Source organism: Egretta garzetta, unplaced genomic scaffold, assembly GCF_000687185.1.
Source record: "Egretta garzetta isolate BGI_Z169 unplaced genomic scaffold, ASM68718v1 scaffold322, whole genome shotgun sequence".
NCBI lineage: Eukaryota > Metazoa > Chordata > Aves > Pelecaniformes > Ardeidae > Egretta > Egretta garzetta.
Genome location: NW_009259044.1, coordinates 748,611 through 763,238, shown reverse-complemented (window position 1 = coordinate 763,238; position 14,628 = coordinate 748,611). Strand labels below are relative to the sequence as shown.

At 47.5% G+C, this 14,628-nt stretch overlaps 1 protein-coding gene across 2 annotated transcripts in view; it reads right to left on the bottom strand.

The window, feature by feature from the left end:
• Positions 1-9,369: 9,369 nt before the first annotated feature.
• Positions 9,370-14,628, bottom strand: part of CERS3 (ceramide synthase 3) — a 47,358-nt gene continuing 42,099 nt past the window's right edge. For both annotated transcript variants that reach the window (XM_035890617.1, XM_035890618.1), the window contains one exon: positions 9,370-13,035. In XM_035890617.1, the coding sequence (XP_035746510.1) occupies positions 12,904-13,035 (132 nt within the window). In that variant the 3' untranslated portion in view covers positions 9,370-12,903. The remainder of the gene's footprint in view (positions 13,036-14,628) is intronic.

The window sequence follows — 14,628 nt, the reverse complement described above, 5'->3', positions numbered from 1 at the left end:
CTCTTTCTCTCAAACATCTCCCTTTGTGTCCAACACCTGCCTTGGATGAGGATCACCCCCTGCAAACGGAATATTGCATATAAGGCACCTCCTTCTGCAGCAGGGCACAAGAAGCCAGAGATTTGTAAGCCAAGAAGGCGGTGCATGGCTCGGAAGAGAGATAGAGGTGGTGCTGAGGGGATGCACAAGACAGCACACCCATCTGCGTGGATGTCTACAGGGGCCTGGCTCAGTGCAACTGCACAGACCTAAAGTGGCTTCTTTCCATCATGAAAGCACTAATAAGGGAAACTGCCGACTTAAAACACTCTTAATAATGTTTTCCTATTTCTTTAACACCGCTCCCTTGAGCACTCTCTCCTCCCTTCACAGCGTCTTGGCCAATTACACTTGCAAAGCAAACAGAAAACTCAATATCCCCATGAGCAGGGATTACCGGGGGTCAGGGGCCCTCGTCAAGCGCTGTGGAGGGGTCTCCGAGGTGGGTCACGGCACAGGAGCCTGCTGTCCTCCAGCCAGCAAGGCACTTTCCTCTCCACAGAGAGGGGGGCCCACAGCCAGGCACTGCAGGACTGGGGGGGTGTCCCACCTCACGGCCCCCTGGGGCTGCAGGGCCACGAGTGGGGGGGATGCACCAAGGTGGAAAGGGCTGTCCTCCAAGAACAAGCACCCGCTGGATGGTGGCACAGAGCTGAGGAAGGACTGTGTCCCAAGCCCCCCTTCCCCCCAAAGCCCCACTGTCCCCCCAGCCTGGGCCTGTAAAGCACCCCTGCTCTCCTGTGGACGTGAAACAGCGTCAAGCCCATGTGCTCAGGTCATTGCTGCTCTGGACTTCTGCTGTCTAACCCTTCTTCTTTTGTATCATATTCAAGCCGCTCCTAAGCTGCCCTCAAAGCTTTGTTAAACCATTTGAACCGACTTTTACACAAATTCATCAATCAAAAACCTCCACCTTTTATCCATGAGCAGTGAGAGGTTCAAGAATGCAACAGCATTCAGAGTTACTTTTCCCCACAAGACCAACCCTTTACCCATGTTTGTGCAAATTTTCCTGGTTGCTCCCATTTTGGATGCAGAGCTGTGCAGAAGCATTACTGTAACTGTCAGAAGCAGTGCAGAGTTCACAGCCCAAAACCTCTGACTGCCTGGAGCTTTTAAAAATTAACAACACAGTTTTGCTAGCCTTCTCCCCAGACTTGGCTGATCTACCATTCCCCCCTCTCTGGACCAGTCTTCTGCTCCCTCCCCATCACCCCCAACTGAGTCAGCAAATTCCCCAGCACTGTCCCAGGAGGACAAACACCCCCAGCAGGGAGGGAGCTGTGGGCTCTCGGCCTCCAGCACATGCTGTCCCACAGCCTTTTGTATGAGCTCCACCGCCTGGAGATGCAAACTGGGACGTTTGGTCAACTGATGTTGCATATCTATGCTAGTTGTCTAGCCTAGGGGTCCCTTGGAGCACCTACTTGGGGAAAGAGCCCCACATTTTGGGCTCTTGAGTTGACCTGAAGCAGCAAAAGCATCTTTGTTCTCAGGGGAGAAAGGAGCAGGGCAGGCAGGATGTCCTGTGACCATTGCCCTGCCACATCTGTAATGCTGTGCACATTGATAGCGTTTGTGCAAGTTACACTCTTCTAAGCATTAAGCAAGGGCTGCCTTTTCCTCCACAGCCAGCAAGGAAACCCGACTGCCCACATCAGCAAAGTCTGCTCGGAGCCACTAGGTAAGAAGCGGCCAGATGGAGGGCTAGTGTGAGGTCTGGAGGGAGCAACCCTTCTGGAGTCTGAAACACATCCTGCTCTTTAATCAACAACAGCCACCAATACCTCATCCTAGTCCATTTGGGGCCAATATTGTCATTATTTGCAAGGTCATACAGTGAACCAAGAACAGAATCGGGATCCTGCTCTGATGCTAGATCCTCTCTCCCAACAGAGCTGGCAATTGACTTTGGCTTGGTTGCAAGTATTTGTTCATAAAAGCAAAATATAAACGTCACTCTAGGACTCTTATAACTGCCTTCTTTCAGGCTTTCTGGGCTGGACACCCCCAAGGAAGGAGAGGAGATGCGTTTCGGTTAACCTGCTGGCAGTAAGGGGTCCTACCGGCACCGCCTGTCAGCTGTGATGGAGGAAACCACGCCAAGAGCTGGGTACCAGCCCACGGCAAACCCCACGCACAGTGAGTGCCAGACAGGCAACCTCAAAGCTTCAATCTCTGCTGGGACAGGCAAGTCAAATCCAGCTGTCTCCCAGCTCTGAAAGAGAAACCTAGAGAAGAGCTGCGGTCAGATGGGAACCACAGAGGCTGCCACCCACGGTCTACAGCTTCCGAGTGCCTCCTGTTTGTCCACAGCCACGCATGCAGAGAGCTCAGGGAAACACTTCGTCCCTCTATCAGAGCAGATCAGTGCCCAGCTCTCTACGCCGTCACAGCCGAGCGCAGCCTGACCACGAGGGTTGTGCCAAATGGGATTAAAGAAGCTTGCTTAGACCAACAGATCCCCTTTTCCTGGCGACGCTCGAGGGTTTTGGCAGTGCGCAGGCTGTTTGCGTGGCTCAGTGGGACACCCCAGCCAGGGCTCAGCACAGCTCTGGAGCCGCTGGGTTCCTCAGCATACCCTTCATGGAGCCCAAGCCCAAAACTTCCAACCAGCAGGAACCAGCCACAGCAGCAGTAAGGGAGGAGGTGTGCACTGTGCCCCCACCCAGGCCCTGAGATGTCCTTGGGGGGAAAACTCCTAGAACTCCTAGATTTTGGTCTTAATTGTTTGTGTCTCTGCTCTGCATTCATAAAAAGCCCAGTTTGTCCAGCATTTAACACTGCTTAATGAGTGTTTCAACCTGGGGCTGCAGTGATCTCTACTTATTTGCACTAAAGAAGTTTGGGAACAGCTTTATATAGGGAGCATCTTTCAGTGGCGCCTCCTGCCAGCGCACGGTGGTGGTTTTGGAGGTGTTTTAGGGCAATGTTCGTGGAGCACAAACCCCAAAGCTCAGCCCCTGCACATCGTACCTGTCAGGGTGATGTAGCCCCATTCACTGGGCAGCTTGCCTTGTACCTCATCTTTTCCAGCACACTGCCTGCACCCAATTAATCCATCCCTCTGTCCTTGTAAAAGTTGTTGGTGGGGGGATGTTGGCAGGCAACACCAAGTGGGCTGTTCACAGCCCTCAGCCCATGAGCACAGGCGTTCCCCCTCTCTCTGGTCCACCTACTCAGCTGTATGGTGATGGACCGTGTTCTGGGGACAGGCTGTCCTCAGGGAGCTCCCATCCTCCCTTGCTAACAGCACCAGGCAGGCTGAGCACAGCTGGGCCTAGTACATGGGGTAGGGTGCCCTCCCAGTGCATGCTCACGGGTATTTTTTTTCTTACACAAAGCCACTTCTTGTCATTCCCAAATCCTTGGGTTGCCCTGGCCATAATGCTTAGCCCCTGCTGGATTTAAGGGGTTCAAGGTGCAACTGCTCCTCAGTCTCCACCTCCTTTTGTGTTTGGGAGGTGATGTCCCATTGCTCCCTCCCTTGCACATCCACACACTGAGCCTGGCCCAAACCCTTCTACCCTTAGAGCTTTGCTTTAGTGTTGGCAATGGTGCAAAACACAGAGCATCTCATACGTTTGGGGTGGAGAGTCTGTCTCCGAAGGTGGAATGGCAGTGTAGCCCTCAATATCTAGGTGAGAAGGGGGCTTCGCTCACTAGCAGCTGCAGACTCCGTGGCTTGACAAATACGTAGTTTAAATACACAACACAAAAAAGTGTGAACAGAAAAGCAGAGTCAGAGGTTTAACACCCCCAGCTCTTACCCCAGGTACACCAGGTACAGCTCTGGTACCAGAGGAGTCAGCAGGAGAGCGCTGCACCTCCCGGGAAGGGGTCACTGGTGACACCCAGCTAGATGCCAGTCCTTGGGACACCGACACGCTGTCCTCTGCACAGGGACCGAACACTCCCTCTCAGTAAAACCTGTCGTGCTTTTTGACTAGACGCTTGTTTCACAGTTAGAGACCGACCAAGTGGAAATTGCCAGTTGCAGGAAACACTTTTGCACCCCAAGCTTCAGTAGAATCTTTTTGTTTTAAAGGGCGAAAGGATGGATTAAAATGCTACGTGGGAGCCGTGTCCGAGCAGGGAGCAGTGTCCTGCTATTGCCACCTCGTGGGCCCTTGCAGCAATAACCAGGTAACCAAAACACGCGTTATTAATGGCATCGGTACTCGAGTTTTCTCATCATTGCACGCAGCAGGTACAGACCAGCAGTGTCGCTCTGGGCTTTCCGAAGGCAGCTGTCAGCCAGAACCGGGGGCAAGGCCCAAGTTACATTTACTTGCCCGAACGTGAGACGTTTCCCCCATGCCCAGTGCCAGCTGCCTTGGCCCAGAGCCCAACAGCGCTATTTGCTGTGCGTTTCACACTGGCACCTATGGTTCTGTCATGCAACAGGATAGAGGAGCATCCATTCCCTTGGCAGGCAGTAAAATCCTCTCTGATGTGCAAAATGGAGAAACTCAGCGGTGTTTCTGATCTCAACATCGTGTTACAGAGCAGGAATTTGTCTTTCTCTCGCTAACATTGAGTGAAAGGAGCCTGGCCCTTCCATGGCCCAGAACAGGGATGCTCAGCTGCAGGCTGGCAGCTCCAATGCTGGGACCCTGCCGCCCGTCAGGATGCTGGACTAACCTCACAAGCCATGGCTGAGCTCTGATGTTGCTCTGGATAAGTCCCTAAATGTTAAAAAAAAAAGCCGTGGCGGTGCTGGTTTATGATTTCCCTCATGTCAGCCGCGTGTGCCAGGGCAGGGGAAGGAGTAAGCAACCCAGCTTCCCTCTTGTGCGGATTTTGTGTGAGAGCAGAACTGGGTGCAGGAGGGGAAAGTGCAGAACAAAAGTGGATGTGGCGAGCAATTTCCAGGTTCAAAAAATGCTGTGAGAGCCCTACGGTATAGCATGGGTTATAGGATTGTCCTCACTTCAAGGCAACAGGGGCTATTGCTACAGTGCCCTGTCTCTGCTCAAGTGCATCCTTGCAGGAGCCAAAGGATTCAAAGGGAAAAAAACCTCAAGACATACAACCACTATCTGACCTCACTGCCCCTTGCAATAGGGAAATGTATGAAACACTCTTTGGTTGCTGAATAATTCCTCCTTTAAAATAGCAAAGGAACTAAGTAGGATTTGCATAGCCTGATGAGATGTAGCACAAGCTGATAAGATTTAGCTCCTGCTTCCCACAGATTCTTCTCCTGCAGTACCAGGACTTCTCCTGCATTTACACAGCCTGTGACATAACCAAGAAACTTACCCGTACGTGCTAGCACTAGAAAGGCCTTTGAAGAGATTTCTTCTGCTCTTTGTTGTAGAAGCAAACACAGAAATTTTCCAGGAGCTCTTCTAGGACTCTCGGGGAGTCTCAGCCAGCCAGGAGAAGCACAAAACCAACGCTGAGACTCAAGGGCGAGTCAGGCTTGCCCAGCAACTGGAGGTGAACCATGGGGTCATTGCCACAGCTGCAGGTCTGCTGGCCTCTGCCTGTGGCTACCCTGGCCCAGCCCCAGCTGAGTCCCTCCCTGTCCCCTCACTCACATACTGGGAACTTGCTAAAGGAGTGTTTCCCAGATCCTGCTGCCTCTGCTCCGGCCTTGGGAACTCATCGGCTGGGCTCAGTCTGAAACCGCTGGTGCTCAGGGGAAAGGAGTTGTCCTGGCTACAGAGTTCATCTCGGAGTCCAGGCAAAGCTGGCTTCTGCTGCTTGGAAAGGGCTGATCCCCAGTATTACTGAACTACCGTCTTTTTCCTCCTCCTTATTCTCTTGGGGCTTTTTTGTCTTCCTAGCCTTGTTACCGCTTCACTTCGTGATTCTTGGTGATGTCAGTTCTGTGTTTAAGCTGTTGCTGTGCTGCCATTTGCCTCCAGTTTCTCTCTGCTCCCTTTTCTCCTGTGGCTCAGCAGCCCTCTCACACACTCACATGCTAAGGTGGTTGTGATAACCACAGCTCGTCTTTTGCCTTTTCCTGGTAAATTTGGCCTGGGATGGCAGGCTTTAGCATCAGCAACCCAGTCTTTGCTGAGATTTTGAACAGCGCAGAAGAGAGGAGGCAGACTGCTTGCTGAAAGTGAAGTTTCTGGCTTGAAAGGGGAGGGACAGCTTTCCCAGGGTTGTCTTTCAAGAGATACATGCCCAGTTTGGGCAGAGGCAAAGGCAGAACTGTGTTCAGGTGAGTGTCCTGCAGACAGATCTCAGTTTCTGGGGAGGATTTTGCCCTGGGCTATAGGAGGAGGAAACACTGGGGCTGTGCGCTGCTCCTGATGGCTGGAGAATGCAGTGCCATGCTGCCCCTATCATTTTATCTGGTCACTTGAGGTCAGGATCCATTTCTCATCCGCATCATGGGAAAAGCTCCTGTGAATTTCAGTGAGAATTAATCATCTATTTCACTGTCTAACTTTTTTTTAGACCAGCTTCTTTTGTGGTAGGAAAAATACGGACTTTTCACCACCTGAAATAACTGCCTGGGAGCTGTTTCTTCCCACTCCGGCTCAAAGCAGAGTAATATTCTATGGCTACAAGGACATGCTTCTTGCACTTCAAAGTCACTGTGGATAGGGTTTATACTTGTTATTCCACTTAATGTTTCTGACTTTGAAATGATTATGGGGTCTCCTCTGAATGCTTTATGGGGTAACAAAACTCCAGAAGAACAGGGCTCTTTCCAGCTGAGTAAATAGAAGATATTTTCATAAATCTTGGGACTATTGGAACATCAACAACGTTATCCTACATGGGTTGTTATGACTTTGTATTTGCAGAGTCGTATGTTGAAGCTTAGACCTGTGCTTTCAGCCTTGCCTTCTATTAAGCTAGAAACTTCAAGTAATCCCACAGAGGGTACTTCAGTTAAATAAACTCTCAGAGCCCTACTTGAAGTTCTCTGCAGTCATCTAGGGTGAAGATTACATTGCTTTGATCACCTCCATTTCCTCGATTGGGAATCCCATTCTTTGACAAGGGATTAATGTCAGGGCTTTACCTCCTCTCTGCTGCTTAAGATTTAACACACGTGGATGACAGGACAGAAAGTGAAACTTTTTTTTCCTGCAGGAGTCCTGGTTTTCTGGCCAATGATTTCCCCTCTCCCCCTTTAAGTCCCAGTACTTTGTGATGCTCCCCCTCTCACATTTGATATACCGAATAGTTTACACTTCAGCAGGCAAGCGTGCTACTCAGCAGTACGTGCAACCACTGCTGCTACTACAGGTTGGAGCAGAGACAGGGAATGGGGAAATCTCTGCTGATGAGGTTAAGCAGCAACCCAGGTGACCAAAACACCTGAGTTGGCAGGGTGGCAAACACAAAATGAACCTAAGGTTGAACTAAGTTCCTCACTCAAGGTGTGGCCAGCCCCTGCAGCACAGAGCAGCTGGCTGTTGTACACGAGTGGCAAGAACACCTAGAGCTGTAACTGGTCGTGGGAACACCCTTACTCGCCCAAAACGTGTTTCAGAGCACAAACCTACCTCTGCCTCATCCCAGACAGGGAGAGGGATTACCCCGGGCTGCTGGTTTGGGATCCATCTCTTGAGCTTTTGGTGCTGGCTACTCTCAGAAGTGAGCGATGACTGCTCTGACCTTGTTCGGCAACTTCTAGAAACCAAGCAGCATCAGGCAGAAATATGGAGACAAGGTGAGAGAAAATGCTCGCTACTAAAGAGCTGGAGAAAGCAGCCTTTAAGTGAGTCTTTCACACCTATGTCTGTAAGACAAACCCACGTGATGAGTCGGCCAAGTCCTCTGCTGACTTGTCTTCTCCTTATTGACGAAGCTCTGCTCAGGAAAGGTCAGCTCCCTCCCGATGGTGCTGGTGGCCCACAGTGCTTGCTGTCTGACACACATTGGTTACTCTCTGTCTCGAAAGCATGGGCATCGGGTAGATTTCATAAATTTCATGAGCAGAAATCACATTCTCGGTGGGAATACAGATGTCCTGTGTGACCTTCAGCCAGTCAGAGGTGTTTATCCTCCTCGGGGTCCACACCTCGGGCAGCCAAAGCTCAAACTCCATAGGCAAGAAACAAAACCCTGGCTCCATATGGCACAAGACAGAGCAGGAGGGAGCCCATAAAACTGACTGGGCAACAGGAGCAGACATTTTCAGTGATTTTGAACGCAACCAAGGAAATCAGCTCAGAGGTGCCTCCTTGGCTCGTTTGCTGCTCGGCGGGAAAAGGTTTTTTTGGGCAGCTAAGAGCCATCAAATCAACTCCCTTTGGCCTTTTCACAACTGGGCTGTGTTCTTATTCTCAGCATGGACTTTCATTTTTGCCCACTGGTTATCTGTTGTTCTTCAAGCCCACAGCCAGGGGAAGTGCCTGTGGAGATGGTGTTTTTCTTTCTCAATCAGCAAGATTTTTTTTTTTTTCTTCACAGTTTGCAAGTTGTTTGTAGCCAAAACTCACAGATCCCTGTTCGATTGGTTTTCCATCTACTTTATTCTTACTCATAAGCTTAAAAAAAAATGACTTCAGATAATAAAGCCAAAGTATTCTGCGATAGTTCATTATTTGGGCTGAAACACCTTCCCTTATGTTTGTTTGCCCATGGGAAGAGATGTTAAGTCAGAGCCTCCGTGATCTTCCCGACCAGGGAGGCAGGAATGGAAAGAATAAGAAATACAGAACAGCTTTTCAGCTGACACAAATCAGCACGGCTCCCTTGTTTTCAGTAGAGCTTTCCTGCTTTTGCCAGATTAAGAGCCACATCCGAGTTGTCTCAAGCGTGCTTATGATGAGACATGTAGGTAGCAATCCCACAGTGATCTGACCAGGCAATAGCGCCTCAGACTCCACATGGACATAAGCCCTCCCAGGAAAAAAAGAATTCTCTCTGTATTTGCTTATTATTCTAACATTCCTCAAATACACGTAACTTCATAAACTGCCCCAATACGCACAACAAGACCCAACCAAATAAAGATACAAAGATGTGTTGGCATTCTACAGTGAGTAGTTCCTCATGTGCACAGGACCGCTTTCAAGTACTTTAGTCAGAGCATAAATCTTGAATACTACAAGTGATGGATGATGCACACATTGATTTTGCTTCCTCTGCAGTCACGAATTGTCCAGGAAAAAAAAAAAGCTCATTTACAACAATTGCTGTTACCTCTTAAGAAGGGGATGGGTCATCCAGCCTTTTCCAGGCAAGGGAAAAACTTGGAAGAGTAAGGAATTAATTCCTGAATGGGCCCTGATTGGAAAGCTGGGAGGGAATGAAAAGCGGAGAGGAGGATGCTGCAAGGCAGGGAAAACAAGGAAATCCTTAGATAGATACCTATTTTTAAAAAATATTTATTTCTGGGGTGTAGCATAACTGACCAGACAAATTCAGTGGCATTAAGAACAAAAAAAAAAAAAAAAAAAAAAAAAATAATTATACTGAATGATACAAATTGACAAAATGAGTTCTGTGGAGTGAAGGAGATCTGTAAATCAAATCCAGAGTAGATTGGTAAATCTATGTAGTAAACAAGTACAGAGGCAGCACAGAATACACGGACAGGAGGGCCTGAATAAAATTCAGAGGAATTAAATGGAACAGAGAAATTTCCGCTGATTATAATGGACTAAGATTTCATTTTCATTCTATAATTCTCTCATAAATGTTTTGGCACGGTCAACGTGAGATAGCAAAACCAGATGCGCAGTGTCCAAGTGCTAAGCCAGGACCTGTTTGGTGAAATGGTCAACATAACGCATTAGTGTCTGTCATGCTCCTATGCGTTACCTACGATTGTTCTGCACTTGCATTCTGACACTCTTCTCATGATAACGTTAAAAAAAATGTTAAGGGCTTTGAATAGACTGAAAATCTTGAAGCACCATGACATAATTTCTTTAGCATGAATTGTGTTCTCCATGACCTCAGCTTCCTGATAGAAAGTCAGAAACAAGAAAAAGTGGAAAATGAAACGCATGTAACTTCAGGAATGACAAATCCAATGCTAACACAGGGCGTGTCCGGTCCCTCTCTGACAATCTGTCCCCACTTCTTTCTGTGCTGTGGGTTTTCATCGCCAGTACCCAGTGGTTTACGTTCAGAATTTTTAGGCCTTATGACTTTGGTTGGCCATGACAGTAACCCCTGGCAGGGCCTTCCACGGCCTTGCTTCATTCCTTCCATATACCTTACTCCCATATGATGTAGTTATTTGGTTGTTCACTGTGCTTAGACTTAGTCTTCACCTTCAGGACATTATTTTCTTCAATATTCTTCTGTATGCGCCCAAAATTTGCCTCAACATTTTACGTTTTAATGTATTTAATCTACAGTTTACTCTTCCTTTAAGACCCTAGTTTCACATCAGTTTAAAACAACGGGTCTTGTAATTAGGTTGGATAACTGCAAACCAAAATTTTTCCTAGGCAAAACTCCAGTAGAGTTAATTGGCTTCAGTGGGAGACTTGTTCGAGTAAGAAGGGCAAGATTTGGCCTCAACGAGACTATAAATTCTAGTTTAAGACTCAGTAGTTGTTCAGAGGCTCGCTCCTGTGACAACATCACTCTTCGTGTTTCCTTTCCTGAATTCCTTTCCTAGTCATAGCAGGAAAGCTCTCTGGCACCAAAATCAAGTGATACTACCCTGGCCATCTCCCAAAACCCCGCCGTGTCTTGTAGAAAGCATCGTTGTCTCCACTGCTCTCAAAGGGGGCGTAAAGCCTCCAAGACGTCGGGCTTCTACATTTTGTTAGGAAAGGCCAGTTCTCTTCGTGCAGACAATAAACAGGCCCCGATAAGCAACCGTGACCCTGCCAAGCTCACCAGTTGCCTTAGATGATGTAATAAGTACTTACACTTCCAATAAATCCACGCTGCAGTATTTAAAGTATTCTCTACAGCTATGTAAGGAAACACACTGCTATACAACAACTACTGAGGGAATTCTGCCTGCGCAGCCCTACTGAACTACAACCACAGGGTCAGGAGTCCTGTCCCACCGCTGCGTGTTTCCCCATCCTTCTCAGAAGCTATAGGCCATGCTCCTTTCTCAGTGCAATTCTCTTTGTGGTACAACATGAACGTTTGGGGTATTACATGGTCCAAAATATACATCAAAAATCAAACACAGCCTAGTTCAACAGATTGTACGTAGATATTTGCATACTACCAGCCTCTGTAACAAAGTACTCCTAGAGTTTCTTATAACTGCACAGAAAACACTTCTGTCTTCCTATCTCAGATCCCAAACATTTCCCGTTCTTTCAAATGCTTCAGTTGCTGAATTATATCTCCCTTTGCCAAAGAAATCTTAGGAAAACAAGTCAGTCGCATAGTGCTTCCCATAGGTCACCAAATTCCTGCCTGAGCAGCCTTAAGGGGAAAGGAGCCTTTCCGAACCACGAGCTCCGCACTGGGGCTGTTTATGCAGTGGTCCCCCTGGTCTCCATCAAGAGACTGGATTTAGTTCACCAGATGATCTCAGCTACTGTAGGGACCACACGAGAACCTCTCACCTCTAAAACTTACCGCACAAACATTTGTGACCTTGTGAGCTAAATGCATCTGGAAATGAGACTGGTACCACCCTGTTTAAAAGGCCCAGGCTCTCCTTGGAAAGCCCCAAAACTAAAAATGCTGCTGCACACTGCACTAGAGTTAGAACAAAAGTGCAAACTTTGGGCAGAGGCACTTTTGGTAAGAGGAGCTGATAAAACACCCACTGTTCCTCCACTTCTTGCAGCATGAACAATGGTAGGTGGCCTAAGTCACATACTCGCATCCAAGCCTGGCTCTAGCTGATGTGCTTCCCAATTTTCAAAAAGAGTAGAAATGGAAATACAGATCCTGATATCAAATGAATACACAGCACTGACGATGTGACATTCCTTGCTAGCCTCATACTCCCCCATTGACCAGATGCACGCAGTAAACATGCAGGAACCACAAAACAGAATTTAGCGGACTTGCTTCCGAGCAGACAGTCATCCCATGCTGCTGTGGGAGACAAGCTCACAAGAAGGGAATGGATGAGATTTATTTTTAATCTCCTGGGCTGTAGATGTGTCAGAGGCAGAGGGTGTTCAGCAGTTTTGAAGAAAAATAAGAAGTGCAAAAGAACCTGTAAGAAGACCCAATCTTCATTCACTATCTTCCCTCCCCACTGCACCTTCTGTTCTAACACTGGGCCAAAATGACTGAGACGAAGGCATTTGTGAAACCTGGAGCTCAGTGGAGAATCGGGGCTGAGTTTTGTTATTTTAACAGTGTCTTCCTTGGCAGGTAGATCTTAGAACACAATATTTGAGCTATCTATCATACAGTGTATTTTGGAAAGCCTATATTTCTGCAGTGAAGCCAGCTCTTCACAGGCAAGTAATCTGACTTCCTCCATGTTAGGTTCTGCTGGCCTCCACGAAATGAAATCTAACTCACAAAACCCAGCCATTTTAATGAGGGTTTAAAGACAAAAACGCTAGTAACTGTACACCACTGTCAAATTTTTCCCACACTGAGTAATTTTGGTTCCTAGTGGAGTTCACGCTACCTACCTACCACAAAACATCTGTGAATTAAACTGCTTGGTGAAATATATCTTATACCAGACTGAAAAACAACATTAGAATCAATGGGACACTAAATGATCTGACACTCTCTTGTTGAGCACTGTCAGTCAGTGTGTCCAAACGTCTTTCCAAACCCTTAGCAACGATTCAGAAAGTGGGTCATTAACACGTTTTGTCATGTTATGCAATTTTTTCCTCCCCTCTAACCTGGGCTTTTTTCCAGGTCCAGTAGCCAACAATAAATCAATCACAGTCTCTCATAAGCCTTTTGACTTAAATCCTATCCTGTAGGTTGGGTTAAAACCAGAGCAGGAATCACCGCAGGAGGTGAGGCAGGAGGGGGCTAGTGGTGACTGCTGTTTAGGAGATGTTTGCTTGACCCACAGCCGTTCTTGTTGCAGATCTTTGTGGACTCCTCTTCATTGTCTGTAACAGAATCTTCTTCCTCTTCATCACTCCGGTCATCTTTCAAGTCCTAGGGAGAAGAAAGCACCATAAGCATATTCTATACTTGCAGTATTTACTGTCAGGGAAGTTACCGGGTCTGCTTTTGAATGTGCAGACCTTTCAAAAAGGCCTAGGGGTGCCAGACAAGCAAGTCATTTTGTTTTTAAAGTGAACTGGGTACCCGGATCTTTGCAATGACTTTGAAAAAATAACCAATTAATTTCATTAGTCAGGTGCCCCCATTTGTAATTGCAAAATGAAAAGATGGTGCATAAAAGTTCTAGAACATGCGACGTTCTCCCTTTTTGGAAACTGCCCATCATCCTCTGCAGACAAAACTCCTCTGTCCTCCATTTGCCTCAGGAAAAAAAAAAAATGTGCTAAAGAGACAAAATGAAAGAGGAGCTCTAAATACACTGGATAATATCAAAACTGCCCCCCCGAAACACCCCCTCCCCCAAAAGGGAGGCTGACATCGACGGACAGACCAGTTAACAACACTTTAATCTTGCAGAACCTAATGTTCTTTAGAAAAAATTTTTTCCATGACCTTGGCCTGGTCATTTGACCTCTTCTTGCTTGTTTCTGCCTTCCCTTGTAAAGCATTAGTAGTAATCCCCGGGTGCCGTGGGATTAATTAACAATTGTGAAGTGCAGGAATGATGAAAGAATATTGTACAAAAGCTAAGTAAATAAATAAATACATACACTCACCCAAACATGGGAGTTGAGAGGCTGCCTGCTTCTGACAGGCGTAAACTAAACAGGGACTAGTTGTGCCAACATCTCCTGGTATTAACTTTATTAAAAGAAACTTACTGACCCTAAAATATTCTTCCCTGCTTGATGGCGTACATGTTACGTGAACATTTGCAAAGGGGAGGCCATGTCTGTACAGCTATCGTATACATCTTGGGTGTATCGTCCTGCTAAGGGAATTGCCAGGGAGGAGGAGATGGCTGCTCCATTAGCAGGGATGAAAGGGGGTCAGCGAAACAGTCTGCCCTTACAAAAATCCCTTCCCAGCTGTTAGGAACAGCTTCTAACATTTGGCAATCATGCTTCATCCCCAGGCAGCCAAACATGGCGCTTGCTAATGAACGTTTCCGCCATGCAGAGAAAAGACATTGTGTCTACCCCCGTATTTCACAGCAAAGGCTAGGAAGAGGTAAGACAATTCTGAGCTATTTGTCATGGCACATAAAATACACCCTTAGTCTCTTATTTCTCAACTCCTACCATAACCCAAGCCCCTACAACGTGTTCAGAATTTTGGTTCAAACAATCAAGGCTTTGGCATTAAAACCAAACACCTCTATTTCCCCTTCAGTGCTTACAGGAGCAGGGCCTGCCCCCCCGGAAGGACTTTCCATACCAACCAATGACCCGCTCTGCAGACTCAGGGTAGGACTCTCTAGTTAAAGACGCTGTAAATCAAGTAAACACTTCCTTCTGCCTAAGCGGTGATGGAGAATGGAAATGAGATCAAAGCAGGCACCCAAGAAACTTTTTCCACCTCCCAGTAGTTTCCTGTGTCCCTTCCAGTTACTTGGAAGGTGCCTGGTAGACTTGATATCCTCTCATTCTTGTATCAGGAGAGATGGGCAATAGCCATTCCTGC